The 27,795-nt window shown below is 41.9% G+C and overlaps 1 protein-coding gene across 7 annotated transcripts; it reads left to right on the top strand.

The window, feature by feature from the left end:
• Positions 1-2,545: 2,545 nt before the first annotated feature.
• LOC110528580 (glutaminase kidney isoform, mitochondrial) lies at positions 2,546-27,795 on the top strand. 7 transcript variants are annotated; one of them, XM_036984192.2, is made up of 19 exons: positions 2,546-2,705; positions 3,747-3,806; positions 4,050-4,146; positions 10,742-10,863; positions 16,193-16,322; positions 17,482-17,561; positions 18,353-18,516; positions 18,788-18,846; positions 20,519-20,551; positions 20,677-20,735; positions 20,843-20,909; positions 21,121-21,171; positions 21,494-21,670; positions 24,858-24,989; positions 25,233-25,325; positions 25,772-25,833; positions 26,402-26,478; positions 27,098-27,161; positions 27,389-27,795. In XM_036984192.2, exons 1-19 carry the CDS (start codon positions 2,653-2,655, stop codon positions 27,549-27,551), a joined length of 1,743 nt encoding a protein of 580 aa, XP_036840087.1. In that variant the 5' UTR covers positions 2,546-2,652; the 3' UTR covers positions 27,552-27,795. The 7 variants fall into 7 exon arrangements, 4 of the variants coding, with proteins under 4 accessions (XP_036840087.1, XP_036840086.1, XP_036840088.1 ...); XR_016497446.1 differs by lacking the exon at positions 2,546-2,705 and having other exon boundaries at positions 3,387-3,806; positions 20,843-20,995; positions 26,382-26,478; XR_016497445.1 differs by lacking the exon at positions 2,546-2,705 and having other exon boundaries at positions 3,387-3,806; positions 20,843-20,995.

Raw genomic sequence — 27,795 nt, forward strand, 5'->3', positions numbered from 1 at the left:
CAGTGGGGATGGTGTGTTCAGCTGTGTTGCTTTTACGCCAAACATAACGTTTTGCATTGTTGCCAAAAAGTTCAATTTTGGTTTAATCTGACCAGAGCACCTTCTTCCACATGTTTGGTGTGTCTCCCAGGTGGCTTGTGGCAAACTTTAAACGACACTTTTTATGGATATCTTTAAGAAATGGCTTTCTTCTTGCCACTCTTCCATAAAGGCCAGATTTGTGCAATATACGACTGATCGTTGTCCTATGGACAGAGTCTCCCACCTCAGCTGTAGATCTCTGCAGTTCATCCAGAGTGATCATGGGCCTCTTGGCTGCATCTCTGATCAGTCTTCTCCTTGTATGAGCTGACCTGGACGGCCAGGTCTTGGTAGATTTGCAGCGGTCTGATACTCCTTCCATTTCAATATTATCGCTTGCACAGTGCTCCTTGGGATGTTTAAAGCTTGGGAAATCTTTTTGTATCCAAATCCGGCTTTAAACTTATTCACACAGTATCTCGGACCTGCCTGGTGTGTTCCTTGTTCTTCATGATGCTCTCTGCACTTTTGACGGACCTCAGACTATCACAGTGCAGGTGCATTTATACGGAGACTTGATTACACACAGGTGGATTGTATTTATCATCATTAGTCATTTAGGTCAACATTGGATCATTCAGAGATCCTCACTGAACTTCTGGAGAGAGTTTGCTGCACTGAAAGTAAAGGGGCTGAATAATTTTGCACGCCCAATTTTTCAGTTTTTGATTTGTTAAAAAAGTTTGAAATATCCAATAAATGTCGTTCCACTTCATGATTGTGTCCCACTTGTTGTTGATTCTTCACAAAAAAATACAGTTTTATATCTTTATGTTTGAAGCCTGAATTGTGGCAAAAGGTCGCAAAGTTCAAGGGGGCCGAATACTTTCGCAAGGCACTGTATTTGGCATCAAACCTTGTGTTTGTCATCTGCCAGAATATGCCATGTCTTCAAGCTTGATTGTACAGTACTTTCCCATTGGTTGCTGTGCTGACTGAACTGGAGTGTGTACCTCGTACATTTTTCAATCACCCACATGGGAACAGTATGTTCTACAAACCAATTAGTAGATGGGAGAGGCAGGACTTGCAGCTCCACAAGCATCTAAAATAGAACCAAAGTTAATGGATATACTTACAAGATACACGTCGCTCCGCCCTAACAATGGGAGTCGTATCTGCATGCCGTCCACACTGTCTAGCCGCCTATCCTTTCTCCGCATTGGTGCATACATCTCCTTATTGTAATCATCATTTGAATATTCGGTGAGGGTTGGGGCGGCAGGGTGGTTAGAGCATTGGACTAGTAACCGTAAGGTTGCAAGTTCAAAACCCCCGAGCTGACAAGGTACAAATCTGTCGTTCTGCCCCTGAACAGGCAGTTAACCCACTGTTCCTAGGCCGTCATTGAAAATAAGAATTTGTTCTTAACTGACTTGCCTAGTTAAATAAAGGTAAAATAAAAAATTTTAAAAATAAAACGACAACTGCCTGTCTTCAATGGAGAGAGACGCTAGAAGTCTTATATTAGTAAACTCGTAATGACTTAAACATTACGAAACTTCTATTAAAGCAAATAGTTTTTTTTTTAATGACCAAATTTGACACTCATTGACCTCCATACAAAAAGTCCTTGCTTTTAGTGGGCGAAACAACGAAATAACGCCACCTGCTGGATGGAGACATATTTTCCGCCGAATTGCGCCTCTCTTCCTCAGTGATAGAACAAGTTGTACTTTAGCCTCTGTCAATACGGACCACGTTGAAGCTCGCTAGCAGTTTGGATGAAATGAGTGAATAACGTGTACGTGTAAATTAGTAATGGGAAGTTCGGCTCTTTTTAATAACTCAGATCTGTTCGACTCGTTCAGTAAAAATAACGAATGGTCTGACTGACTCATTTCGTTCATTTGAGTCAGTAATGTCAAAAGCATGCAGACTTGTATGTTTTTGGTTCTACAAAGCTGTGTCCATAATTTATTATTGCACCATGCGATCAATTACCAGTTCTAAACATGTATTTTTCTCCTCTATGATATTATTGCTGTCTGCAGTGCAACTTGATCTATTGTACGGATGTTTTTTCGGAGCAAGTCTCTGGAGCCATGAGCCAGAGAGCGTATTAAATCCTGCTGTATTGTCACTGCGGTCAGCAGGTCAAACGAACGACAAAATGAAAGAGTCACTCAGGGAAAAAATGATTCATGACTCTCGATTTAGTAAAAGGAGTCGTTAAAAAATACAACATCTTTCGCGAACAGCACATCACTAGCGTACATTTCTGTTTGCAACGCTTCGGCACGCAACGCGGTTTGGTCCACAGGTGCAGAGCGCTTGATTTGCCCGTTTTGACTACCTGTTTAAGAGCGTAGTTAAAACTACAAATGTCTGAGTTTTCCATGTAAAACAAATAACACATTTAGCTCTATCAGTTACATTATCTACATGACCTAATAATCCCCAGTTTACAATTGGCTCATTCATCCCCCTCCTCTCCCCTGTAACTATTCCCCAGGTCGTTGCTGTAAATGACAACGTGTTCTCAGTTAATTTACCTGGTAAAATAACGAATAAATAAAAAATAAAACAAATGATCAGCATTTGCCGATGTAACGTTACTGTTGGCGGATAATGTGTTCACTTTGCAAGCTACCGGTAGAAGCGTTGTACAGTTGGCTTAACTGGTAAGTAGACCTAATGCACTTTTTCTACAATCAACGTAGCGAAGTTAGCTAACGTTTTCCCCTTTTCAACATTGATTTTAGTAGCATTTAAGAATTGCTGCAGACATACATGATAGGCTACATTGACTGATGGACCACGTCTAATTAGCTTGATAGTTAGCTAGCTAATAATATATCACGTTAATATGGCTAGTTAACAAGATAACTTTCAGGGTATAAACTAGATGGCTATATCCAGATATTGTTTGATTTGCTTTCCATATACTGTAGTGGTGATGACAGTAGTCCGACTGACAACTTTACCAGGAGGATTTACCAATGTCAAGCTCTTTCTGAAAGCCTAATATCCGATGAAGCAAGATGAATTACACATATTGTTTGCTTAGCGTTACATGCCAAATGGAAAAAAATGATCAGTTGAATTTTACAGATCATGAAAACCATGCAGTTATTTGCTGTATTACTCAGATGATAGAGCTAAATGTGGAATAATCAGAAATATCTAGTTCTGACTATGTTCTTAAATGTGATAATATTAAAACCAAATAGTTATAAACATTTATTTAACAATTCTTTGAAAAGGGCACTGTAGTTGTCAATGGTTTTAGCGGAGCTGGGGGTTTCCTTGCTCCCCAGCAGCCAAGTTGACCTGCTATAAATACACACTCCGACGTCATCGGCGCAGTTTTCCTCTTGTGCGCTCATGACAAGTTTCGAACGTGAAAACGAGATTGCTGCCTAGATACCTGTAGTCGGTTGACCAAAACGGACTTATTAGACTAAGGGTAAATAGTGGAGAAAGTAACGGAAATACTATCGAAAAGGTATCCGAAGGCAGTTATTTATCCTTAAATGCTTTTCTTTTTGTAAAGTTAGTGTAACCATGCACTGTTTGAAAATATTACGGGTTACCAACGCAGCAGCTGTTGAAACTTTGAAAGACACGACTAAAATCGTTTTTAAAAAGGTTTGTTACAACGGTTTATTACCGTGTTGTCGTCGTAATGTTAATGTTCAACCGGCACAATATTTCAACACAAGCTCAACAGATCAGCACCGCATCGGAACAACCTCAGACATGGACCACGTGCTTTCCAAACTGTGAGTTTGTGTTTTTATTATTCCAGTTCAGACAGTTCATTTGTGTTATGTATTGATTGGCAGATATTAATTTACTGTGTGTTTGCGTGAATCACATTTAGGCCTATGTTATTGTATATTCAAAACATGGCTTGTCTCCATTCTCCTCAATCATCCATTACTCTTTATAAATAGCCAATCAAGTTGTGTATGTCTGTGTTGTTTAAAGCTGACAATTTCCCTCTTCACTGTATGTATATGTAGGAGCAGTGGGAAGGGTCTATTCTCAGAGGTAGAAGATATGCTCTTCTACACCATCACAGAGGGTCAGAAACAAGTCCCCGTCTCACACTTTATCTCTGTGAGTAAGTACACACATCAGTTAACCTATACAGGAAAGAAGAGTAGGTCGTAAATTAAATACCTTACTCTGTCACAACCCTCCTTGACAACAAACTCTCTCTCGATCTAGACATACAGCCACAAACACAAAAGCACATTCTTGTTCTCTCGCTCCCTCTGTCTCGCTCCCTCCCACACACACACACACACACAAAAACACTGAAGAACAGACATTTATTTGCAAATAAAGATACAAAATCTGTCATAAGAGATGATCTATGAGACTTGATGTAATTCTGCTCTCACTCAAACTTCGTCTTTCCACCATTTGAGCTATACTTACTCCAGGTATGCTGAGTGCAAGGGTTATTGGAGACTTGGGGCCACCAAACTGCCACCGTGGCAGTGCCAACTCTCTTTACTTTGAGGAAGTAGGGTAATTATGTGCTAGAGAGGAAGTAGGGTCCTTATGAGGAATGGAGGAAGTAGGGTAATTATGTGCTATGGAGGAAGTAGGGTAATTAGGAGGAAGGGAGGAAGTAGGGTAATTATGTGCTAGAGAGGAAGTAGGTTCCTTATGAGGAATGGAGGAAATAGGGTAATTAGGAGGAAGTAGGGTAATTAGGAGGAAGGGAGGAAATAGGGTAATTAGGAGGAAGGGAGGAAGTAGGGTAATTATGAGGAAGGGAGGAAGTATGGTAATTATGAGGAAGGGAGGAGGTAGGGTAATTATGAGGAGGTAGGGTAATTATGAGGAAGTAGGGTAATTATGAGGAAGGGAGGAGGTAGGGTAATTATGAGGAATAGGGTAATTATGAGGAATATGGTAATTATGAGGAATATGGTAATTATGAGGAAGGGGGGGAGAGGGGTAGTTATGAGGAATATGGTAATTAAGAGGATGGGAGGAAGTAGGGTAATTATGAGGAATAGGGTAATTATGAGGGATATGGTAATTATGAGGACGGGAGGAAGTAGGTTAATTATGAGGAAGGGAGGAAGTAGGGTAATTATGAGGAAGGGAGGAAGTAGGGTAATTATGAGGAATATGGTAATTATGAGGAATATGGTAATTATGAGGAAGGGAGGAAGTATGGTCAGTATGAGGAAGGGAGGAAGTAGGGTAATTATGAGGAAGGGAGGAAGTAGGGTAATTATGAGGAAGGGAGGAGGTAGGGTAATTATGAGGAAGTAGGGTAATTATGAGGAAGGGAGGTAATAGGGTAATTATGAGGAAGGGAGGAGGTAGGGTAATTATGAGGAATGTGCTAATTATGAGGAAGGGGGAGGTAGGGTAATTATGAGGAATATGGTAATTATGAGGAAGGGAGGAGGTAGGGTAATAATAAAGAATATGGTAATTATGAGGAAGGGAGGAGGTAGGGTAATTATGAGGAATATGGTAATTATGAGGAAGGGAGGAGGTAGGGTAATTATGAGGAATATGGCCATTATGAGGAAGGGAGGAGGTAGGGTAATTATGAGGAATATGGTAATTATGAGGAAGGGAGGAGGTAGGGTAATTATGAGGAAGGGAGGTGGTAGGGTAATTATGAGGAATATGGTAATTATGGGGAAGGGAGGAGGTAGGGTAATAATGAGGAAAATGGTAATTATGAGGAAGGGAGGAGGTAGGGTAATTATGAGGAATTTGGTAATTATGGGGAAGGGAGGAGGTAGGGTAATTATGATGAAGGGAGGGGTTAGGGTAATAATGAGGAATATGGTAATTATGAGGAAGGTAGGTAGGGTAATTATGAGGAATATGGCCATTATGAGGAAGGGAGGAGGTAGGGTAATTATGAGGAAGGGGGAGGTAGGGTAATTATGAGGAAAATTGTGATTATGGGGAAGGGAGGAGGTAGGGTAATAATGAGGAATATGGTAATTATGAGGAAGGGAAGAGGTAGGGTAATTATGAGGAATATGGTAATTATGAGGAAGGGAGGAGGTAGGGTAATTATGAGGAAAATTGTGATTATGGGGAAGGGAGGAGGTAGGGTAATAATGAGGAATATGGTAATTATGAGGAAGGGAGGAGGTAGGGTAATTATGAGGAATATGGTAATTATGGGGAAGGGAGGAGGTAGGGTAATTATGAGGAATATGGTAATTATGAGCAAGGAAAGACATGCAACAAGTGAGGCGTACATCGAGTACATCCCTTGTGCAAGCTGACATGGTGTTCATTGCAAATTGAATTGCAGTGTTTTGACATAGACAGTGCAACTATCAGGAGAAAAATAATATTCAGCATAGCATACTTTCCAATATAGATGTCAAGACAGGCCAATGTACTGTAGTCCCCTATAGTAGGTTATAGATAGTCATATCCATATGAATTTTCTGAATAGATAACAAATAGCTGTTCAAATGATACATTCCGCTGATATGTGATTTTACCTAGTTAAATAAAGGTTAAATCAATAAAAAAAAACAAATTGAGTGAATTGACTCTTGAAACAATAAGGTGTATCGTGGAACATGGCTATTTCATTATGTTATTTAAATTAAATAGTGTCCATGTCTCCAAGCCTGATGAAGGAAGGAATGTGTCTAAAGATTACCCTGCAGAGACCAGAGAGACTAGAAATAGGTTGTAAAGATGACCCTGCAGAGACTAGACAGACTGGATTAGGTTGTAAGGATTACCCTGCAGAGACTAGATTAGGTTGTAAAGATTACCCTGCAGAGACTAGATTTGGTTGTAAAGATTACCCTGCAGAGACCAGACAGACTAGATTAGGTTGTAAAGATTACCCTGCAGAGACCAGACAGACTAGATTAGGTTGTAAAGATTACCCTGCAGAGACCAGACAGACTAGATTAGGTTGTAAATATTACCCTGCAGATACCAGACAGACTAGATTAGGTTGTAAAGATTACTCTGCAGAGACTAGACAGACTAGATTAGGTTGTAAAGATTACCCTGCAGAGACTAGATTAGGTTGTAAAGATTACCCTGCAAAGACTAGACAGACTAGATTAGGTTGTAAAGATTACCTTTGCAGAGACCAGACAGACTGGAAAATATTGTAAAGATGACCCTGCAGAGACTAGATAGAATGGAATAGATTGTAAAGATTACCCTCGAAAGACTAGACAGACTAGATTAGGTTGTAAAGATTACTCTGCAGAGACTAGACAGACTAGATTAGGTTGTAAAGATTACCCTGCAGAGACCAGCCAGACTAGATTAGGTTGTAAAGATTACCCTGCAGAGACTAGACAGACTAGATTAGGTTGTAAATATTACCCTGCAGATACCAGACAGACTAGATTAGGTTGTAAAGATTACCCTGCAGAGACCAGACAGACTAGATTAGGTTGTAAAGATTACCCTGCAGAGACTATATTAGGTTGTAAAGTTACCCGGCAGAGACTAGATTAGGCTGTAAAGTTAACCGGCAGAGACTAAATTAGGTTGTAAAGATTACCCTGCAGAAACTAGATTAGGTTGTAAAGATTACCCTGCAGAGACCAGCCCGACTAGATTAGGTTGTAAAGATTACCATGCAGGAACTAGACAGACTAGATTAGGTTGTAAAGATTACCCTGCAGGAACAAAACAGACTAGATTAGGTTGTAAAGATTACCCTGCAGGAACTAGACAGACTAGATTAGGTTGTAAAGATTACCCTGCAGGAACTAGACAGACTAGATTAGGTTGTAAAGATTACCCTGCAGGAACAAGACAGACTAGATTAGGTTGTAAAGATTACCCGGCAGAGACTAGACAGACTAGATTAGGTTGTAAAGATTACCCTGCAGAGACTAGACAGACTAGATTAGGTTGTAAATATTACCCTGCAGAGACCAGACAGACTAGATTAGGTTGTAAAGATTACCCTGCAGAGACCAGCCAGACTAGATTAGGTTGTAAAGATTACCCGGCAGAGACCAGACAGACTAGATTAGGTTGTAAAGATTACCCTGCAGGAACTAGACAGACTAGATTAGGTTGTAAAGATTACCCTGCAGGAACAAGACAGACTAGATTAGGTTGTAAAGATTACCCTGCAGGAACTAGACAGACTAGATTAGGTTGTAAAGATTACCCTGCAGGAACAAGACAGACTAGATTAGGTTGTAAAGATTACCCTGAAGGAACTAGACAGACTAGATTAGGTTGTAAAGATTACCCTGCAGGAACAAGACAGACTAGATTAGGTTGTAAAGATTACCCGGCAGAGACCAGACAGACTAGATTAGGTTGTAAAGATTATCCTGCAGATACCAGACAGACTAGATTAGGTTGTAAAGATTACCGTGCAGAGACTAGATTAGGTTGTAAAGATTACCCGGCAGAGACTAGACAGACTAGATTAGGTTGTAAAGATTACCCTGCAGAGACCAGACAGACTAGATTAGGTTGTAAAGATGACCGTGCAGAGACTAGCCAGACTGGAATATATTGTAAATATGACCCTGTAGAGACTAGACAGACTAGATAAGGTTGTAAAGATTACCGTGCAGAGACTAGACAGACTAGATTAGGTTGTAAAGATTACCCGGCAGAGACCAGACAGACTAGATTAGGTTGTAAAGATTACCCTGCAGAGACTAGATTAGGTTGTAAAGATTACCCGGCAGAGACTAGACAGACTAGATTAGGTTGTAAAGATTACCCTGCAGGAACAAGACAGACTAGATTAGGTTGTAAAGATTACCCGTTAGAGACTAGACAGACTAGATTAGGTTGTAAAGATTACACTGCAGGAACTAGACAGACTAGATTAGGTTGTAAAGATTACCGTGCAGAGACTAGACAGACTAGATTAGGTTGTAAAGATTACCCTGCAGAGACTAGACAGACTAGATTAGGTTGTAAAGATTACCCTGCAGGAACAAGACAGACTAGATTAGGTTGTAAAGATTACCGTGCAGAGACTAGACAGACTAGATTAGGTTGGAAAGATTACCGTGCAGAGACTAGACAGACTAGATTAGGTTGTAAAGTTTACCCTGCAGAGACTAGATTAGGTTGTAAAGATTACCCGGCAGAGACTAGACAGACTAGATTAGGTTGTAAAGATTACCCTGCAGGAACAAGACAGACTAGATTAGGTTGTAAAGATTACCCTGCAGGAACAAGACAGACTAGATTAGGTTGTAAAGATTACCCTGCAGGAACAAGACAGACTAGATTAGGTTGTAAAGATTACCCGTTAGAGACTAGACAGACTAGATTAGGTTGTAAAGATTACACTGCAGGAACTAGACAGACTAGATTAGGTTGTAAAGATTACCGTGCAGAGACTAGACAGACTAGATTAGGTTGTAAAGATTACCCTGCAGAGACTAGACAGACTAGATTAGGTTGTAAAGATTACCCTGCAGGAACAAGACAGACTAGATTAGGTTGTAAAGATTACCGTGCAGAGACTAGACAGACTAGATTAGGTTGGAAAGATTACCGTGCAGAGACTAGACAGACTAGATTAGGTTGTAAAGATTACCCTGCAGGAACTAGACAGACTAGATTAGGTTGTAAAGATTACCGTGCATAGACTAGACAGACTAGATTAGGTTGTAAAGATTACCCTGCAGAGACTAGACAGACTAGATTAGGTTGGAAAGATTACCGTGCAGAGACTAGACAGACTAGATTAGGTTGTATCATCATTCAACTATAACATGGGGGTTTTGTATTTCAACATGTGATGAAATTATCCCCCTAAAAACGAACTTGTTAAACAAAATAATCAATTGTAGAAGATGTCAATGATAGTCAAAGCTCTGATTTGATCTGTGTTTTATATTGCACCAGCACTACTGCACTGTTTCAATCAAAACACTTGCAACAAGTGACTCAAAGCATACCCAAACCAGCTTCAATCCAGCTTGGACAAAGAAGGGTATCAGTTACTCAACTTGCAACAAGTGACTCAAAGCATACCCAAACCAGCTTCAGTCCAGCTTGGACAAAGAAGGGTATCAGTTACTCAACTTGCAACAAGTGACTCAAAGCATACCCAAACCAGTTTCAGTCCAGCTTGGACAAAGAAGGGTATCAGTTACTCAACTTGCAACAAGTGACTCAAAGCATACCCAAACCAGCTTCAGTCCAGCTTGGACAAAGAAGGGTATCAGTTACTCAACTTGCAACAAGTGACTCAAAGCATACCCAAACCAGCTTCAGTCCAGCTTGGACAAAGAAGGGTATCAGTTACTCAACTTGCAACAAGTGACTCAAAGCATACCCAAACCAGCTTCAGTCCAGCTTGGACAAAAAATGGACATCAGTTACTCAACTTGCAACAAGATTGGTGTATGTCAGTGGGCCTCAAGATGAGTTAAAGTTAGTTCATATAAATTTAGTTCACATCCAAGTTCCTCGCATAACAGTATTAATAACTTTGTGAGATGTGGACTCGACATGACCAGGCAGAATGATTTACAGTACACTGTAAATTAAACTGCAGTATAGCTTTGCTGTATGGCTTCGCTGACAACATCATTCCTTTCTCCCCAAACAAATCTTTGTGTTGTTAATTTATTCATCTATTTTATCGTCTTTTGTTTACTTGAACCGCTTCATTGTGTTGTTTTTACTGTAACATGTCTTGTGACTTTATATACACTTTAAATAACGTTTGATTTGATTTGATCAGGCCCTCAAGAGGACTGGTCTTATTGTATCCGACCCGCGACTGAAGGACTGTATGGACAAGCTGCAACGCTCCGTATCGGAATCCTGCCATGACGCCATGATGGACCGGGAACTCTTCCACAAGTGAGTTGCCCAGCTTGTCTCCTTGTTGGATTTAGACGTTCCCACATTGCTCCATACCCCTCCCTCTTGTCCCTGACCCCTCGATGTTTGCAGATCTGAAGGGTCTGGATAGGTACAAGCAGTGCATTGTTGGAGCTTCCACCATATTGCTTACAGCTGGTCTGCATAAACCGAGGGTAGGTCCAAGGGTGGGGGGGGGATTTGGGACCTGCTTCTAGAGCCACCTCTACCTGTCTCCACCTCTCTCCACCCCCTTCTACCTCTATCCATCCCCTTCTACCCCTCTCCACCCCTTTCTACCCCTCTCCAACCCCTTCTACCCCCCTCTATCCCTCTATATACCTCTCTCTACCCCCTTTCTACCCCTCTCCACCCCCTTCTACCCCCCTCTATCCCTCTATATACCTCTCTCTACCCCTCTCCGCCCCCTTCTACCCCTCTCCACCCCCTTCTACCCCTCTCCACCCCCTTCTACCCCCCCTCTACCTCTCTCTACCCCTCTATATACCTCTCTCTACCCCTCTCCGCCCCCCTCTACCCCTCTATATACCTCTCTCTACCCCTCTCGCCCCCTTCTACCTCTCTTTACCCCTCTCTACCGCTCTACCCCTTTCCACCTCTCCTTACCTCTCTCTACCTCTACCCCTCCACCTCTCTACCCCTCCACCTCTACCCCTCCACCTCTCTACCCCTCTACCTCTCTACCCCTCCACCTCTCTACCCCTCTACCCCTCTCTACCCCTCCACCTCTCTACCCCTCTCCACCTCTCTACCCCTCTCCACCTCTCTACCCCTCCACCTCTCTCTACCTATCTACCCCTCCACCTACCCCTCTCTACCCCTCTCCACCTCTACCCCTCTCCACCTCTTTAGCCCTCTTTGCTTCTGTCACACAGTCATCACATTTCCATCTCCTCTTACTGCCAGGTGCCATGGTAGAGTGAGTCTATTAATACCCTGACCCCTTCAGCATTCCAGATTATTAACCCAGAGTTTGTTGTAGGCTTACTCACTCACTCACTCACTCACTCACTCACTCACTCACTCACTCACTCACTCTGAATTTAATTAAGTGCTTTATTGGCATGGGAAACATATGTTAACATTGACAAAGCAAGTCAAGTAGATAATAAACAAAAGTGAAATAAAAAAATAAACAAAGGTTAAAAAAAATTAACAGTAAACATCACAGAAGAATAAAGACATTTCAAACGTCATATTATGTCTATATACAGTGTTGTAACGATGTGCAAATAGTTGGGAAGGGAAAAGGTAAATATGGGTTGTATGGGTTGTATTTACAATGGTGTTTGTTCTTCACTGGTTGCCCTTTTCTCGTGGCAACAGGTCACACATCTTGCTGCTGTGACGGCACACTGTGGTATTTCACCCAGTAGATATGGGAGTTTATCAAAATTGGGTTTGTTTTCAAATTCTTTGTGGGTCTGTGTAATCTGAGGGAAATATGTGTCTCTAATATGGTCATACATTTGGCAGGAGTTTAGGAAGTGCAGCTCAGTTTCCACCTCATTTTGTGGGCAGTGAGCACATAGCCTGTCTTCTCTTGAGAGCCAGGTCTGCCTACGGTGGCATTTCTCAATAGCAAGGCTATGATCACTGAGTCTGTACATAGTCAAAGTTTTCCTTATGTTTGGGTCAGTCACAGTGGTCAAGTATTCTGCCACTGTGTACTCTCTGTTTAAGGCCAAGTAGCATTCTAGTTTCCTCTGTTTTTTTGTTAATTACTTGACACATTGGAAATAATTATCTTTTTGTTTTCTCATGATTTGATTGGGTCTAATTGTGTTGCTGTCCTGGGGCTCGGTAGGGTCTGTTTGTGTTTGTGAACAGAGCCCCAGGACCAGCTTGCTTAGGGGACTCTTCTCCAGGTTCATCTCTCTGTAGGTGATGGCTTTGTTATGGAAGGTTTGCAAATTGCTTCCTTTTAGGTGGTTGTAGACTTGAACGGCTCTTCGCGTGTATTATTTGGTGTTTTACATTGTACATTGAGGATATTATTTGCAGAATTCTGCATTCAGAGTCTCAATTTGATGTTTTCCCATTTTGTGAATTCTTGGTTGGCGAGCGGACCCCAGACCTCACAACACTCACTCACTCACTCACTCACTCACTCACTCACTCACTCACTCACTCACTCACTCACTCAAACACACATGGCTCCTCTCTCTGGCATTTACTCTTCAAGTCCTTTTAAGAGTTAGCTAGAGGCAAAAGTATATGTGCTCTCAGTCCACTGAGGGCTGAGGGACAGTGGGCTGAGGGACAGTGGGCTGAGGGACAGTGGGCTGAGGGACAGTGGGCTGAGGGACCGTGGGCTGAGGGACAGTGGGCTGAGGGACAGTGGGCTCAGGGACAGTGGGCTGAGGGACAGTGGGCTGAGGGACAGTGGGCTGAGGGACAGTGGGCTGAGGGACAGTGGGCTGAGGGACAGTGGGCTGAGGGACCGTGGGCTGAGGGACCGTGGGCTGAGGGACCGTGGGCTGAGGGACCGTGGGCTGAGGGACCGTGGGCTGAGGGACCGTGGGCTGAGGGACCGTGGGCTGAGGGACCGTGGGCTGAGGGACCGTGGGCTGAGGGTGGATACGGGTAGTCTTGTGTGGGCTAAAGAGCAGAGTACGACTCAGATGTATAGGTGCCAGCTGCCTTGGTCCTTGGGCCTACACACACACACACGCGCACACACACACACACACACACACACACACACACAAAGTACATTTTGATTGGAATTAAATGTAACCCTTAATCAGTTGACCTGTGACAGCTTTGTGTTTCAGCTATGGCTATGCATGTCCTTTCATTACAATTCAGTTAAAGAGTGAATGATTGACATCTGGAGTGGACTTTGACAGTCCAGGCATCTTGATCTCGTGGGGAAAACCAGTGTTCCTTATATCTGCCAGGTAGTCGACACTCTTAGAAAAAAGGGTTCCAAAAAGGTTCTTTGTCTGTCCCCATAGGAGAACGCTTTTTGGTTCCATGTAGAACCCTTTTTTTGGTTCCATGTAGAACCCTTTTTGGTTCCAGGTAGAACCCTTTTTGGTTCCAGGTAGAACCCTCAGTGGAAAGGGTTCTACATGGAACTCAAAAGGGTTCTACCTGGAACCAAAAAGGGTTCTTCAAATGGTTATGCTATGGGGACAACCAAATAACCCTTTTAGTTCTAGATAGCACCTTTTTTCTACTGTAGCAAGAAAACGAATGTGAACCCTTTGGAATTACCTGGATTTCTGCATAAATTGGTCATAAAATTTGATTTAATCTTCATCTAAATCACAACAATAGACAAACCGTGTGCTTAAACTAATAACACACAGATGATTGTATTTTTCTTGTCCGTGTCGAATACAGAATTTAAACATTCACAGTGTAGGTTGGAAAAAGTATGTGAACCCCTAAGCTTTTGGAGAAGTCATTAGCCAATTGGAGTCAGGAGTCAACTAACCTGGAGTCCAATCAATGAGATGAGATTGGAGATGTTGGTTAGAGCTGCCCTGCCCTATAAAAAACACTCACAAAATGTGCTATTTGCTACAGAGTTTGCTATTCACAAGAAGCATTGGCTGATGTGAACCATGACTCCAACAAAAGAGATCTCAAAAGACCTTGACTTGCATAAAGCTGGAAAGGGTTACAAAATAATCTCTAAAAGCCTTGATGTTCATCAGTCCACGATAAGACAAAATTGTCTATAAATGGAGAAAGTTCAGCACTGTTGCTACTCTCCCTAGGAGTGGCCGTCCTGCAAAGATGACTGCAAGAGCACAGCGCAGAATGCTCAATGAGGTTAAGAAGAAGAATCCTAGAGTGTCAGCTAAAGACTTACAGAAATCTCTGGAACATGCTAGCATCTCTGTTGACGGGTCTACTTGTGTAAAACACAAAACAAGAATAGGGTTCATGGGAGGACACCACGGAATAAGCCACTGTTGTCCCTTTCATAGCGCTACTGGCAAAATATTCTGTGGACAGATTAAACTAAAGTTGAGTTGTTTGGAAGGAACACACAACACTATGTGTGGAGAAAAAAAGGCACAGCACACCAACATCAATACCTCATCCCAACTGTGAAGTATGGTGGAGGGAGCATCATGGTTTGGGGCTGCTTTGCTGCCTCAGGACCTGGACAGCTTGCTATCATCGACAGAAAAATGAATTCCCAAGTGTATCAAGACATTTTGCAGGAGAATGAAATTGAAGCTCAACAGAAGTTGGGTGACGCAACAGGACAACGACCCAAAACACAGAAGTAAATCAACAACAGAATGGCTTCAACAGAAGAAAATACAACTTCAGGAGTCCCGACCTCAACCTGATTGAGATGCTGTGGCATGACCTGAAGAGAGCACTTCACACCAGACATCCCAAGAATATTGCTGAACTGAAACAGTTTTGTAAAGAGGAAAGCACCCAAATTCCTCCTGACTGTTGTACAGGTCTGATCCGCATCTACAGAAAATGTTTGGTTGAAGCTATTGCTGCCAAAGGAGGGTCAACCAGTTGTTAAATCCAAGGGTTCACATATTTTTCCTAACCTGAACTGTGAATGTTTACACGGTGTGTTCAATAAAGACATGAAAACGAATCATTGTTGAATTGTCTGTGTGTTATTAGTTTAAGCAGACTGTGTTTGTCTATTGTTGTGACTTAGATGAAGATCAGATCAAATTTTATGACCAATTTATGCAGAAATCCAGGTAATTCCAAAGGGTTCACATACTTTTTCTTGCCCCTAATCATATGTGTTTGTTTTCAAGTGCAACATAGGTTGGGGTAGGAAATAATATAGGGAGCATCGAGCGGCAGGTAGCCTAGCAGTTAGAGCGTTGGGCTAGAAACGAAAAGGTTGCTGGTTCAAATACCCGAGCTGACAATCTGTCAATGTGCCCTTGAGCAAAGCGCTTAACCCTTATTTGCTCTTGGGGCGCAGTGCTATGGCTGACCCTGTAAAACAAGGCTGTTAATAGGATACATAAGGAGTATCATTAGCCATGTGTGTCACAAAGAATGGTGTTTACATTCTCACATAGCTCCGCTGAACCCTAATTTCCACAACAATTCAAACCACTTATCAGCACCAAGTCTAGTAGGCAAACAACAACAGAAAAGAAGGTCAGACGTCATAATACAGTCATGAGCAGCAGTCCATCCACCGCCTCAGGGAGTGTCACCACTTCAAAGCAAACATCTGGGAAAAGTTCATCTCATTCCACAGAACTAGTTTTCTAGAATGCTCTAGAACTTGTTCAATGACCGGGTTTCTGTATTGATGATCTAATACTGTATTGTTTGTTGTACCAACCCTCAGGTGTGTAGGTGGGAACATAGTGCTTCTGATCCAGGCCTTCAGAAAGAAGTTCATCATCCCTGAGTTTGAATCCTTCGTTTTAAAAATAGATGAAATCTACAACACCGTTCAGAAAAACCACAGCGGACATGTGAGTAGATTTGTTTCCACTTTTCATGTGTGTCACTCTTCTCCATCTGTCTCTCACTGGCTCTCTTTTTTGTCGTCTGTCCTGTTACTTTGTCTTTTTCTCTGATATGCTTTCCGTCAACATGTGTCTGTTGTAGAGGTTGACTAATTCTGATTTTTCAACGCCTATACCAATACCGATTTATTGGAGGACCAAAAAAAGCCGATACCGATTAATTAATTTTTATTTTATTTTTATATTTTTTTAAATGTATTTATTTGTAATAATGACAATTACAACAATACTGAATGAACACTTTTATTTTAACTTTATATAATACAGCAATAAAATCAATTTAGCCTCAAATAAATAATGAAACATGTTCAATTTGGTTTAAATGCAAAAACAAAGTGTTGGAGAAGAAAGTAAAAGTGCAATATGTGCCATGTAAGAAAGCTAACGTTTCAGTTCCTTGCTCAGAACATGAGAACATATGAAAGCTGGTGGTTCATTTTAACATGACTCTTCAATATTCTCAGGGAAGAAGTTTTAGGTTGTAGTTATTATAGGAATTATAGGACTATTTATCTCTATACCATTTGTATTTCATATACCGTTGACTATTGGATGTTCTTATAGGCACTTTAGTATTGCCAGTGTAACAGTATAGCTTCCGTCCCTCTCCTCGCCCCTACCTGGGCTCGAACCAGGAACACATCGACAACAGCCACCCTCGAAGCATCGTTACCCATCGCTCCACAACAGCCGCAGCCCTTGCAGAGCAAGGGGAACAACTACTTCAAGGTCTCAGAGCGAGTAACGTCACTGATTGAAACGCTATTAGTGCGCACCCCGCTAACTAGCTAGGTTACACCAGCCTAATCTTGGGAGTTGATAGGCTTGAAGTCATAAACAGCTGCTGGCAAACGCAAAAAAGTGCTGTTTGAGTGAATGCTTACGAGCCTGCTGGTGCCTACCATCACTCAGTCAGACTGCTCTATCAAATCATAGACTTAATTATAACATAATAACACACAGAAATATGAGCCTTAGGTCATTAATATGGTAGAATCCGGACCTATCATTTTGAAAATAAAACGTTTATTCTTTCACCTGTGGAGTATTATCTACATGTAATATGGTTCTGGTAGTTCTGATGGTCTGTACTTCCTGGTTACAGGTAGCAGTCTACATTCCTCACCTGGCCAAGTTCAGTCCTGATCTCTGGGGTGTGTCCCTGTGTACAGTGGATGGACAGAGGTAGGTACAACCTCCCTGTGTACAGTGGACGGGCAGAGGTAGGTACAACCTCCCTGTGTACAGTGGACGGGCAGAGGTAGGTACAACCTCCCTGTGTACAGTGGATGGACAGAGGTAGGTACAACCTCCCTGTGTACAGTGGAGGGGCAGAGGTGGGTACAATCTCCCTGTGTACAGTGGACGGGCAGAGGTAGGTACAACCTCCCTGTGTACAGTGGAGGGGCAGAGGTGGGTACAATCTCCCTATGTACAGTGGATGGGCAGAGGTAGGTACAACCTCCCTGTGTACAGTGGATGGACAGAGGTGGGTACAACCTCCCTGTGTACAGTGGATGGACAGAGGTGGGTACAACCTCCCTGTGTACAGTGGATGGACAGAGGTGGGTACAACCTCCCTGTGTACAGTGGACGGACAGAGGTGGGTACAACCTCCCTGTGTGTTTATATATCTGGATGATTGATAACTGAATGTGAAATAGTGACTCATACTACTGACACCTTTTCCTCTGGTCCTCTCTCTCTTTCGTCCTCTGGTCCTCTCTCTTTCTTCCTCTGGTCCTCTCTCTCTGTCTCTCTCCTTTCTTCCTCTGTTTCTCTGGTCCTCTCTCCTTTCTTCCTCTGTTTCTCTGGTCCTCTCTCCTTTCTTCCTCTGTTTCTCTGGTCCTCTCTCTCCTTTCTTCCTCTGTTTCTCTGTTCCTCTGTTTCTCTGGTCCTCTCTCTCCTTTCTTCCTTTATTTCCTCTTTACTAATGGCCTTTTCCCACCCTCTGTCTCTCCCTGCTCTCACCCCAGACACTCAGTAGGGGACACTAAGCAGCCCTTCTGTCTCCAGTCGTGTGTGAAGCCACTGGAATATGCTGTGGCCATCCACGAGGCTGGGACAGAGAAGGTACACCGCTATGTGGGGATGGAGCCCAGTGGACTGAAATTCAACAAGCTCTACCTGGATGAGGAAGGTGGGTAAGGGAACCCTTGCTCCTGTTGCTGTACATTATTGTCTTGCAGGTGTTTTGTTAGTTTGCTGGACAAATATGATTTGATTTCAGTACAAGTTAAGACCACGTGAGTTCAGGTTGATAGGATCTACTACTTTCTACCAAGTGGATGTGATGTCAGCTCTCGAAGAAAGACTTAGTCTCCAAATAGTAAAGCATCATTCTACTTCTGTGACCATACTGTATTCTGTCTTAACTCTGATAATAACCAACTCGTGTTTTGTGTGCCTAGACAAACCCCACAACCCCATGGTGAATGCTGGAGCCATTGTGATTAGCTCTCTTATCAAGGTAACTAGACAGACAGTCTACAGACCACCCTATACATGGTGTGAGTGTATCCTGTAACTAGACAGACAGTCTACAGACCACCCTATACATGGTGTGAGTGTATCCTGTAACTAGACAGACAGTCTACAGACCACCCTATACATGGTGTGAGTGTATCCTGTAACTAGACAGACAGTCTACAGACCACCCTATACATGGTGTGAGTGTATCCGGTCAGACTTTAAATATTCCCTTAAAACATCCACTCTCAATGATGCATCAGTGATATTTGTCACTGTCATTATTTGCTAAATCCACTCAGTGTTTGACAAGCAAATAAACACAACAAACCAAGATCCAGGGCATCTGTCAATCTTTGACCCGAGGCTGACGTAGGTTTGGCTTTGTCCCGTTGAAACATGCAGCTCTAAACACACACACACGCACAGCCTATCTGGCACGTAAGGTAGATAGTAGTTACATGTACAGTAGGGTAGTCAGTAGGGTAGTCAGTAGGCTAGTCAGTAGTGTAGTGAGTAGGGTAGTCAGTAGGGTAGTCAGTAGTGTAGTCAGTAGGGTAGTCGGTAGTGTAGTCAGTAGGGTAGTCGGTAGTGTAGTCAGTAGGGTAGTCGGTAGTGTAGTCAGTAGGGTAGTCGGTAGTGTAGTCAGTAGGGTAGTCGGTAGTGTAGTCAGTAGGGTAGTCGGTAGTGTAGTCAGTTGGGTAGTCGGTAGTGTAGTCAGTAGGGTAGTCGGTAGTGTAGTCAGTAGGGTAGTGAGTAGGGTAGTGAGTAGGGTAGTCAGTAGGGTAGTGAGTAGGGTAGTGAATAGTGTAGTGTAGTCGGTAGTGTAGTGAGTAGTGTTGACCCTGGCTCTCCTGTCACCCTCACACTGTTGGGGGAGGGACCCTGGGACCGGTGGGACCATCAGTTTAACCAATTAACAGAGCACTTTGGAGAGGTGGTCCGTGTGTGTTATCTCAGAGAGAGAGAAAGGTACATAGACAGAACAGGCGAGTTTAACTGATATATAGTTAGATATTTCGGCTATAAAGACAGCAGGGGCCCCAGCCATATGGGGCCCCAGGCGGAAGTTAGCCTGAAGGAATAACAGGAGGGTTTAAGTCTGGATTTCGGCCTATCTGTTCAGAATGAATCTATAATTTAATAGATATACTTAAATAAAACTATTACTGTATAATGCATCTTTGTGACGCAAACAATCTTATTTATACCCCAATACTGGACATTTGGGGTCACTTGGGCCATCACGGCTATGCTCTATAATTTATATAAAGTAGCCCCCTTAAAAAATGTATTCCGAACCAAATCCACCTTTAACCTCTCAATGCTGGGTCAGTGATACACCTGTTTCAGACCAGGTGCTGTTGCTTTGGAACAGGTGATATTGCAGATTTACTACAGAGGGTACCTGTACTATCCTGAGACTTCATATAACCAGTGTCTTTATTAGGACACCGTCTACTGTGATAACTGCTTGTTTTTGTCACCTTGTACAGGAGTAGACATTAGGACTTCAAGATGTGTGATCGTTCATACTGTTAAAGTGTGTTGAGCCTACTGAGTCCTGAAGCCCTGTAGAACATCGCCACCCGGTGGCTGACTACTGAAAAGGTTTTGATGTGGTGACCTATCATTTACACGGCTGTTCTGTCTGTCTTTCTGTGTGTCACCAGCCCGGTTCAAATAAGGCAGAGAAGTTTGACTATGTAAGTAGATAGACTTAATGTGTGTCATCATTCAGTATCATTCAAACGTAGTTCTATACAATACACACATGATACGTTACATTACAATACATTACTATACGATATCTCCCATCCTCTCTCCTCAGATGATGGAGTTCATTAAGAAGATGGCCGGTCGAGAGTACGTGGGGTTCAGCAATGCCACGTGAGTTTTAGTTAATGTCTTCATTTTCCGAAAGCAGAGTTATTCTCTCTGTTTGTTATATTATTGATGTTGTTGTTGTTGAGTCTCTTTGTCTCTCTGTGTCTCAGGTTCCAGTCGGAAAAAGAAACAGGCGACAGAAATTTTGCAATCGGGTACTACCTCAAAGAGAAGAAGGTGTGTGAGGGACAGTGGCGATGGGAACATTTTATTTACAGTAGTTCTGGGACACACCTCCTGATAACTTTCCAACTCCTACTCAGGTCAGGAGGTTTGTGCACCAGAAAGATATTGATCCCTCACTGTGCGATGGTTATATGATATTAATGTTTGAGATATTCTGTACCTGTATGAAATATTGATCATAGGAACTGATTTTCATCTGCAGTGTTTTCCCACTGGGGCAGAAATGATTGACGCGCTGGACTTCTATTTCCAGGTAAACTACACTTCCTCGGATAAACCTTATCACACTGTTACAGTGTATGTGGTTTTGCTATTTCTGGTAATGCGTCATTATGCTGACTTGTGACTGGACCTTAACATAAAGCATTACCCTATTTACTTGCTGTGCATATGAGTCACAGACACTGGAGCGGTTTCCCAGACATAAATTAGGCTTAGTCCTCGACCTAAAAAAGGTTATTTCAATGGAGATTCTCCATAGACTTCTTAGTTCAGTTCTAGGCTTAATATGTGTCTGGGATAACACGGAGCCTTCATGTTTCTCTCTATATAGTAAATCAATGATTTCCTTTCAGCTGTGTTCCATAGAGGTGACTTGTGAGTCTGGAAGTGTCATGGCGGCAACGCTGGCCCACGGGGGGATCTGCCCAATCACCGGCGAGCGCGTCCTGAGTGCCGAGGCTGTAAGGAACACCCTGAGTCTAATGCACTCTTGCGGCATGTACGACTTCTCTGGACAGATGGCCTTCCATGTAAGTCATACTGTAGTCATATAGTAGTTATATAGTACTCATGCTGTAGTCATATAGTACTCATGCTGTAGTTATATAGTAGTTATACTGTAGTCGTATAGTAGTTATGTAGTAGTTATACAGTAGTCATATAGTACTCATACTGTAGTCAAAGTAGTTATATAGTAGTCATAAAGTAGTTATATAGTAGTCAAAGTTGTTTTAAAATAGTTATATAGTAGTCATAAAGTAGTTGTATAGTAGTTATATAGTAGTTATATAGTAGTCATACAGTAGTTGTATAGTATTCATACTGTAGTCATACAGTAGTCATATAGTAGGTATAAAGTAGTCATATAGTAGTCAAAGTAGTTTTAAAGTAGTTATACAGTAGTCATAAAGTAGTTGTATAGCAGTCATATAGTAGTTATACAGTAGTAATATAGTAGTCATATAGTAGTCATAAAGTAGTTATATAGTAGTCATATAGTAGTCATGAAGTAGTTATATAGTAGTTATATAGTAGTCAAAGTAGTTATATAGTAGTCAAAGTAGTTGTATAGTAGTCATACTGTAGTCATACAGTAGTCATATAGTAGTTATAAAGTAGTCATATAGTAGTCAAAGTAGTTTTAAAGTAGTTATACAGTAGTCATAAAGTAGTTGTATAGCAGTCATATAGTAGTTATACAGTAGTCATATAGTAGTTATATAGTAGTCATAAAGTAGTTATATAGTAGTCAAAGTAGTTGTATAGTAGTCATAAAGTAGTTGTATAGTAGTCATAAAGTAGTTGTATAGTAGTCATAAAGTAGGTATATAGTAGTCATAAAGTAGTTATATAGTAGTCATATAGTAGTTAAACAGTAGTCTTATAGTAGTTATACAGTAGTAATATGATATAGTAGGGAAAGGTATACAACTACCTATGTACGGTGCATTTGAAAGTATTCAGACCCATTCAGTTTTTCCACTTTTTGTTACGTTACAACATTACTCTAAAATTTTAGATTTGTTTTCCCTCATCAATCTACGCACAATATCCCATAATGACAAAGCAAAAAACAAAAATATCACGTTTACATAAGTATTCAGTAGGGTTGAACATTTTGGGGTATATTCAGAGGTAGAAACTTTCCGTGGGAATTAACGGCGATATATGGGAATATATGGGAATTAACGGAAATATAAATTAATATTAATACCATTTAATTGTAGATGTTTTTTGCATTGGATATATTTACCATATCATATGGAGACTGAAACATAATCAATTTACCTCATCATAAGTAGACATCATTACACATTATTAAATCCTTCCTAAAGAAATATAAACCTTTTACCTTATCATAAGTAGACATAATTGCAAATGATTTAATCCTTCCAAATAGAAATTTAAAAAACAATTTAGTTACAAATTGAACTTTAATTAAATGAGTTGACTCTTCACATGGGATGATTTCACTGAACAACAAAAGAAAGAGAATATTGAATGATTCCCAATGATCCATCGCATCTCCCAAAAACATTTTCAACATATATCTGTAAAATGATAGTCTAGAAACAAAATCTTTGGTTGTCTTCTTCTCAGGCTTCCGTGTCTTCTCCCTGGACCTCCTCAATGTCCACCTCTTGAACATCAGACTCTGAGGCCTCATCTTCACTGTCATTTTCCAACCTTGTTGAGGATGGCCACCAATTTTTCAACCATTGTATTGGTCAGCCTGTTGCGTGCTTTGGTGTGTGTGTTTCCAAACAACGACCAGTTGCGCTCTGAGGCGGCTGATGTTGGTGGGATTTGGAGGATGTTGGAGGCAACATGGGAAACAGCGTCAGATCCACAAAGTCCCTTCCACCAGGTGGCTGATGAGATATGTTGGCATGACTGCCGTATTGCATCTCCATCCCAAAGCCCTTGCTTGGAAGTGTACTTCGCCAGACTGCCAAGAACCTTGCCCTCATCCAGGCCAAGGTGGCGAGACATGGTAGTGATGACACCATAGGCCTTGTTGATCTCTGCACCAGACACAGGATGCTCTTGCCAGCATACTTGGGGTCTAACATGTATGCTGCGGTGTGTATGGTCTTCAGGCTTCTTGATGTATTTCAGAACTGCAGTTTCCACGGCTTGGAGCAACAGTGAAGTGAGCAGGGCAGTACGGATTTCTTCTCTTACATCTGCAAGCAGAGTCTGAACATCAGACAGGATGGCATTGTCTCCCTCAATCCGTGCAATGGCTACGGAAGTTTCAGGAGTTTCAGACTGCTTACCACTCTCTCTCTCTCAAAATACATCATCCAGGAGGATCCTCTTGATCGGGCAGTCCATATCGGCAGACTGTGATATGGCCATTTCTTGGAGAGACTCCTTCTGGAAGGTTCTCCCATCTCCACCGAGGAACTCTGGAGTTCTGTCAGAGTGACCATCGGGTTCTTGGTCACTTTCTTACTCAGTTTGGCCAGGTGGCCAACCCTAGGAAGAGTCTTGGTGGTTCCAAACTTCTTCCATTTAAGAATGATTGAGTCCACTGTGTTCTTGGGGACCTTCAATACTGCAGACATTTTTTGGTACCATTCTCCTGATCTGTGCCTCGACACAATCCTGACTCAGAGCTCTACGGACAATTCCTTCAACCTCATGGCTTGGTTTTTGCTCTGACATGCACTGTCAACTATGGGACCTTATATAGACAGGTGTGTACCTTTCCAAATCATGTGCAATCAATTGAATTTACCACAGTTGGGCTCCAATTAAGGATGATCAATGGAATCTCAAGGATGATAAATGGAAACAGGATGCACCTGATTTCAAATTCTAGTCTCATAGAAAACGTTCTGAATACCTATGTAAATAAGGTATCTGTTTTTTATTTTTAATACATTTGCAAAAATGTCTAAAAACCTTATTTTGCGTTGTCATTATGGGGTATTGAGTGTAAATTGAGGACATTTTTTTAAATTGCATCCATTTTAGAATAAGGCTGTAACGTAACAAAATGTGGGAAAAGTGAAGGGATCTGAATACTTCCTGAATACACTGTATTTGTATTAGTCATTTAGTAAACTGTTTTAAATACCCTGTAATAATAGTCGAGTAAATCTTTTTAAACATCTATTTGCCAAATGAAGGCCACCTTTTTCTTTAGTGGGATGATATAACAGACACTTTTACCATACCCTGTATGGCCCCTGTATGCTTCTCTCCCAGGTGGGCTTGCCTGCTAAGTCTGGGGTGTCAGGAGCAGTTCTGTTGGTGGTTCCTAACGTCATGGGAGTGATGTGTTGGTCTCCTCCGTTAGACAGAGTTGGAAACAGTGTCCGGGGAATACACTTCTGCCAGGTAACCCATTTTACACACGATGTATGACACAATGACTGAATGACTTGTACAGAGTGAACACTTGCATGTACAGGAGGGAGAAATGCTTGTGTGCTCCGTATTCATGCGTTTTGCCGAGGTTTTTGAATGTGTTACGAAGTTCTCGTATAGGTACTCTTTAAATAGCGTTTAACCACATGCAACACGTATCGTGTTTTTCGCTTCCCCATAAACAATCTGCTTTTTTCTGTCTTGGTCTTGCAGGAGCTGGTGTCTTCGTTTAACTTCCACAACTATGACAACCTGAGACACTTGGTCAAGAAGCAGGACCCTCGAAGGCAGGACGGGGATGATAGGGTAAGGGCTTTTGAGAGTTATGAGCGTTTTATGAAAATCTAATCCAATTGTATTGGTCACATACACATGGTTAGCAGATGTTATTACGAGTGTAGCGAAATGCTTGTGCTTCTAGTTCCAACAGTGCAGTAATATCTAACAAGTAATTTAACAATTCCACAACAACTACCTAATACACACAAATCTAAGTAAAGGAATAGAAATCTAATATATACACATAAATATACATATTCTTATTCCATCCCTTTACTTAGATTTGTGTGTATTAGGTAGTTGTTGTGGAATTGTTAAGGTAAACATACCAACAATTAAACATATTTGCTAGAACATGAATTGAGGTTGAAGTTTGCTCTTGTTATGATGAGCACTATGACTGACATGGGGGCGGTGTTGTCTACCGGTATCCCGCCCAGTCTAAGGTGTATTTATCTCTGCTATATCTGTAGAACAAGTCTGTGGTGAGCCTGATGTTTGCAGCCTACAGTGGAGATGTGTCAGCCCTCAGAAGGTAAAATACCAAATCAAGGAGTCTACAGAAGGAGGGTTTATGTTTTACTTAGTTTCACAACGAAGTCACATGCTGTAGATGTCACTCTCTCGTCTCGCTACTAATCCTTCACAGTACCTATTGATGTCACTCGCTCTCCTCACTACTAATCCTTCACAGTAACTCTTGATGTCACTCTCTCGTCTCGCTACTAATCCTTCACAGTAACTATTGATGTCATTCGCTCTCCTAACTACGAATCCTTCACAGTAACTATTGATGTCACTCGCTCCTAACTACAGATCCTTCACAGTAACTCTTGATGTCACTCGCTCTCCTAATTACGGATCCTTCACAGTAACTATTGATGTCACTTTCTCCTAGCTACTAATCCTTCACAGTAACTCTTGATGTCACTCTCTCTCCTAGCTACTAATCCTTCACAGTAACTCTTGATGTCACTCTCTCTCCTAGCTACTAATCCTTCACAGTAACTCTGGATGTCACTCTCCTAGCTACTAAACCTTCACTGTAACTCTTTGAAATGAGGAATACTATGTAGAATATAGCTTGTCTCCTATCCTCTGAGGTTTGCTCTGTCATTGATGGACATGGAGCTGAAGGACTATGACTCTAGGACCGCGCTACACGTGGCTGCTGGTGAGGGTGAGTTTCTCTCCACTGGTGGCATTGGCTCTTCAAGATATTCTTCAATGTAATGTTCTGGTGCCTCTAGGGGTAATTCAGACAGCTGATTGAGGACCTTATTACTGATGAATGTGATGTTCTGGTGCCTCCAGGGTCAGTCAGACAGCTGATTGAGGACCTTATTACTGATGAATGTGATGTTCTGGTGCCTATAGGGTCAGTCAGACAGCTGATTGAGGACCTTATTACTGACAAATGTGATGTTCTGGTGCCTCTTGGGTCATTCAGACAGCTGGTTGATGACCGTAGTATTACTGATGAATGTGATGTTCTGGTGCATCTTGGGTAATGATGTGATCGTGTTTTTCTTTCTGTTTGCATTTTGTATTTATATTGAAGTTTGTGTTTTCTGTCATTGATGTAATTCAGGGCTCCTCTGTATGATTCCCTGATCAAATAAAGGTTCAATCAAATGCCTTATAATACTTCCTAGTGATGTTATAGATACTTATGAGTTGTTATTACAGCTTCTAGCAAGTGTTATAATGCAGTAGAAGTGTATCATAAGGAATTATGTATGTGTGCCTCTTAGCAAGTGTTACCGGGCTAAGATACCTCTTTTGTGCTTTGTCCTCAGGCCATGTGGATGTGGTACGGTTCCTAACAGACGCCTGCAAAGTGAACCCCTTTGTGAAAGACCGGTACGGTAGTATTCATTCATTCATCCACCTATAACAATCTCTATTGTTAGGTTTCCTCCAACCTGACAACATCTCTTAGCTACTATATTCCCAGCCTCTCATGTCTTTATTTCTCCATCTCATTCGGTCCTTTATGGCCGTTGTCTTTATTGAGAGATATTTTTTTTTTAAATAACTTCTGACATGCTTCATCTAGCTTCTGCCTCATCTCTACCACCTCCCTCCAGGTGGGGCAACATTCCCCTGGATGATGCCCTGCAGTTTGGCCACAGTGCCGTGGTGAAGGTCCTACAGGATTACCAGGTGGCCTGCCAGGAACAGGAGAGACTCCCAGTGGCTGATACCATACCCATAGCCCCCAAACTAGAGACTGTAGAAGGCATGGTGTGATCATGGGCCGTATGTGTCAAGCGTCTCCCATTAGGAGTGCTGATCTAAGATCCATATTTGCGTAATGAAACAGATGATTATAAACGGGGAGAACAGTGATTCTAGATCAACACCCCACCTTGATAAATGGGCCCAGGACCATCAGGATCTATTGGGCCCAGGACCATCAGGATCTATTAATTAGGCCCCAAACAGAAGAAAACAGTTGTCAAGTTGTCCAATAAAAAAAAAACATTAATTTTCA

The sequence above is a fragment of the Oncorhynchus mykiss genome, chromosome 7, assembly GCF_057628025.1.
Source record: "Oncorhynchus mykiss isolate SJ-2025 chromosome 7, ASM5762802v1, whole genome shotgun sequence".
Taxonomy (NCBI): Eukaryota; Metazoa; Chordata; class Actinopteri; order Salmoniformes; family Salmonidae; genus Oncorhynchus; species Oncorhynchus mykiss.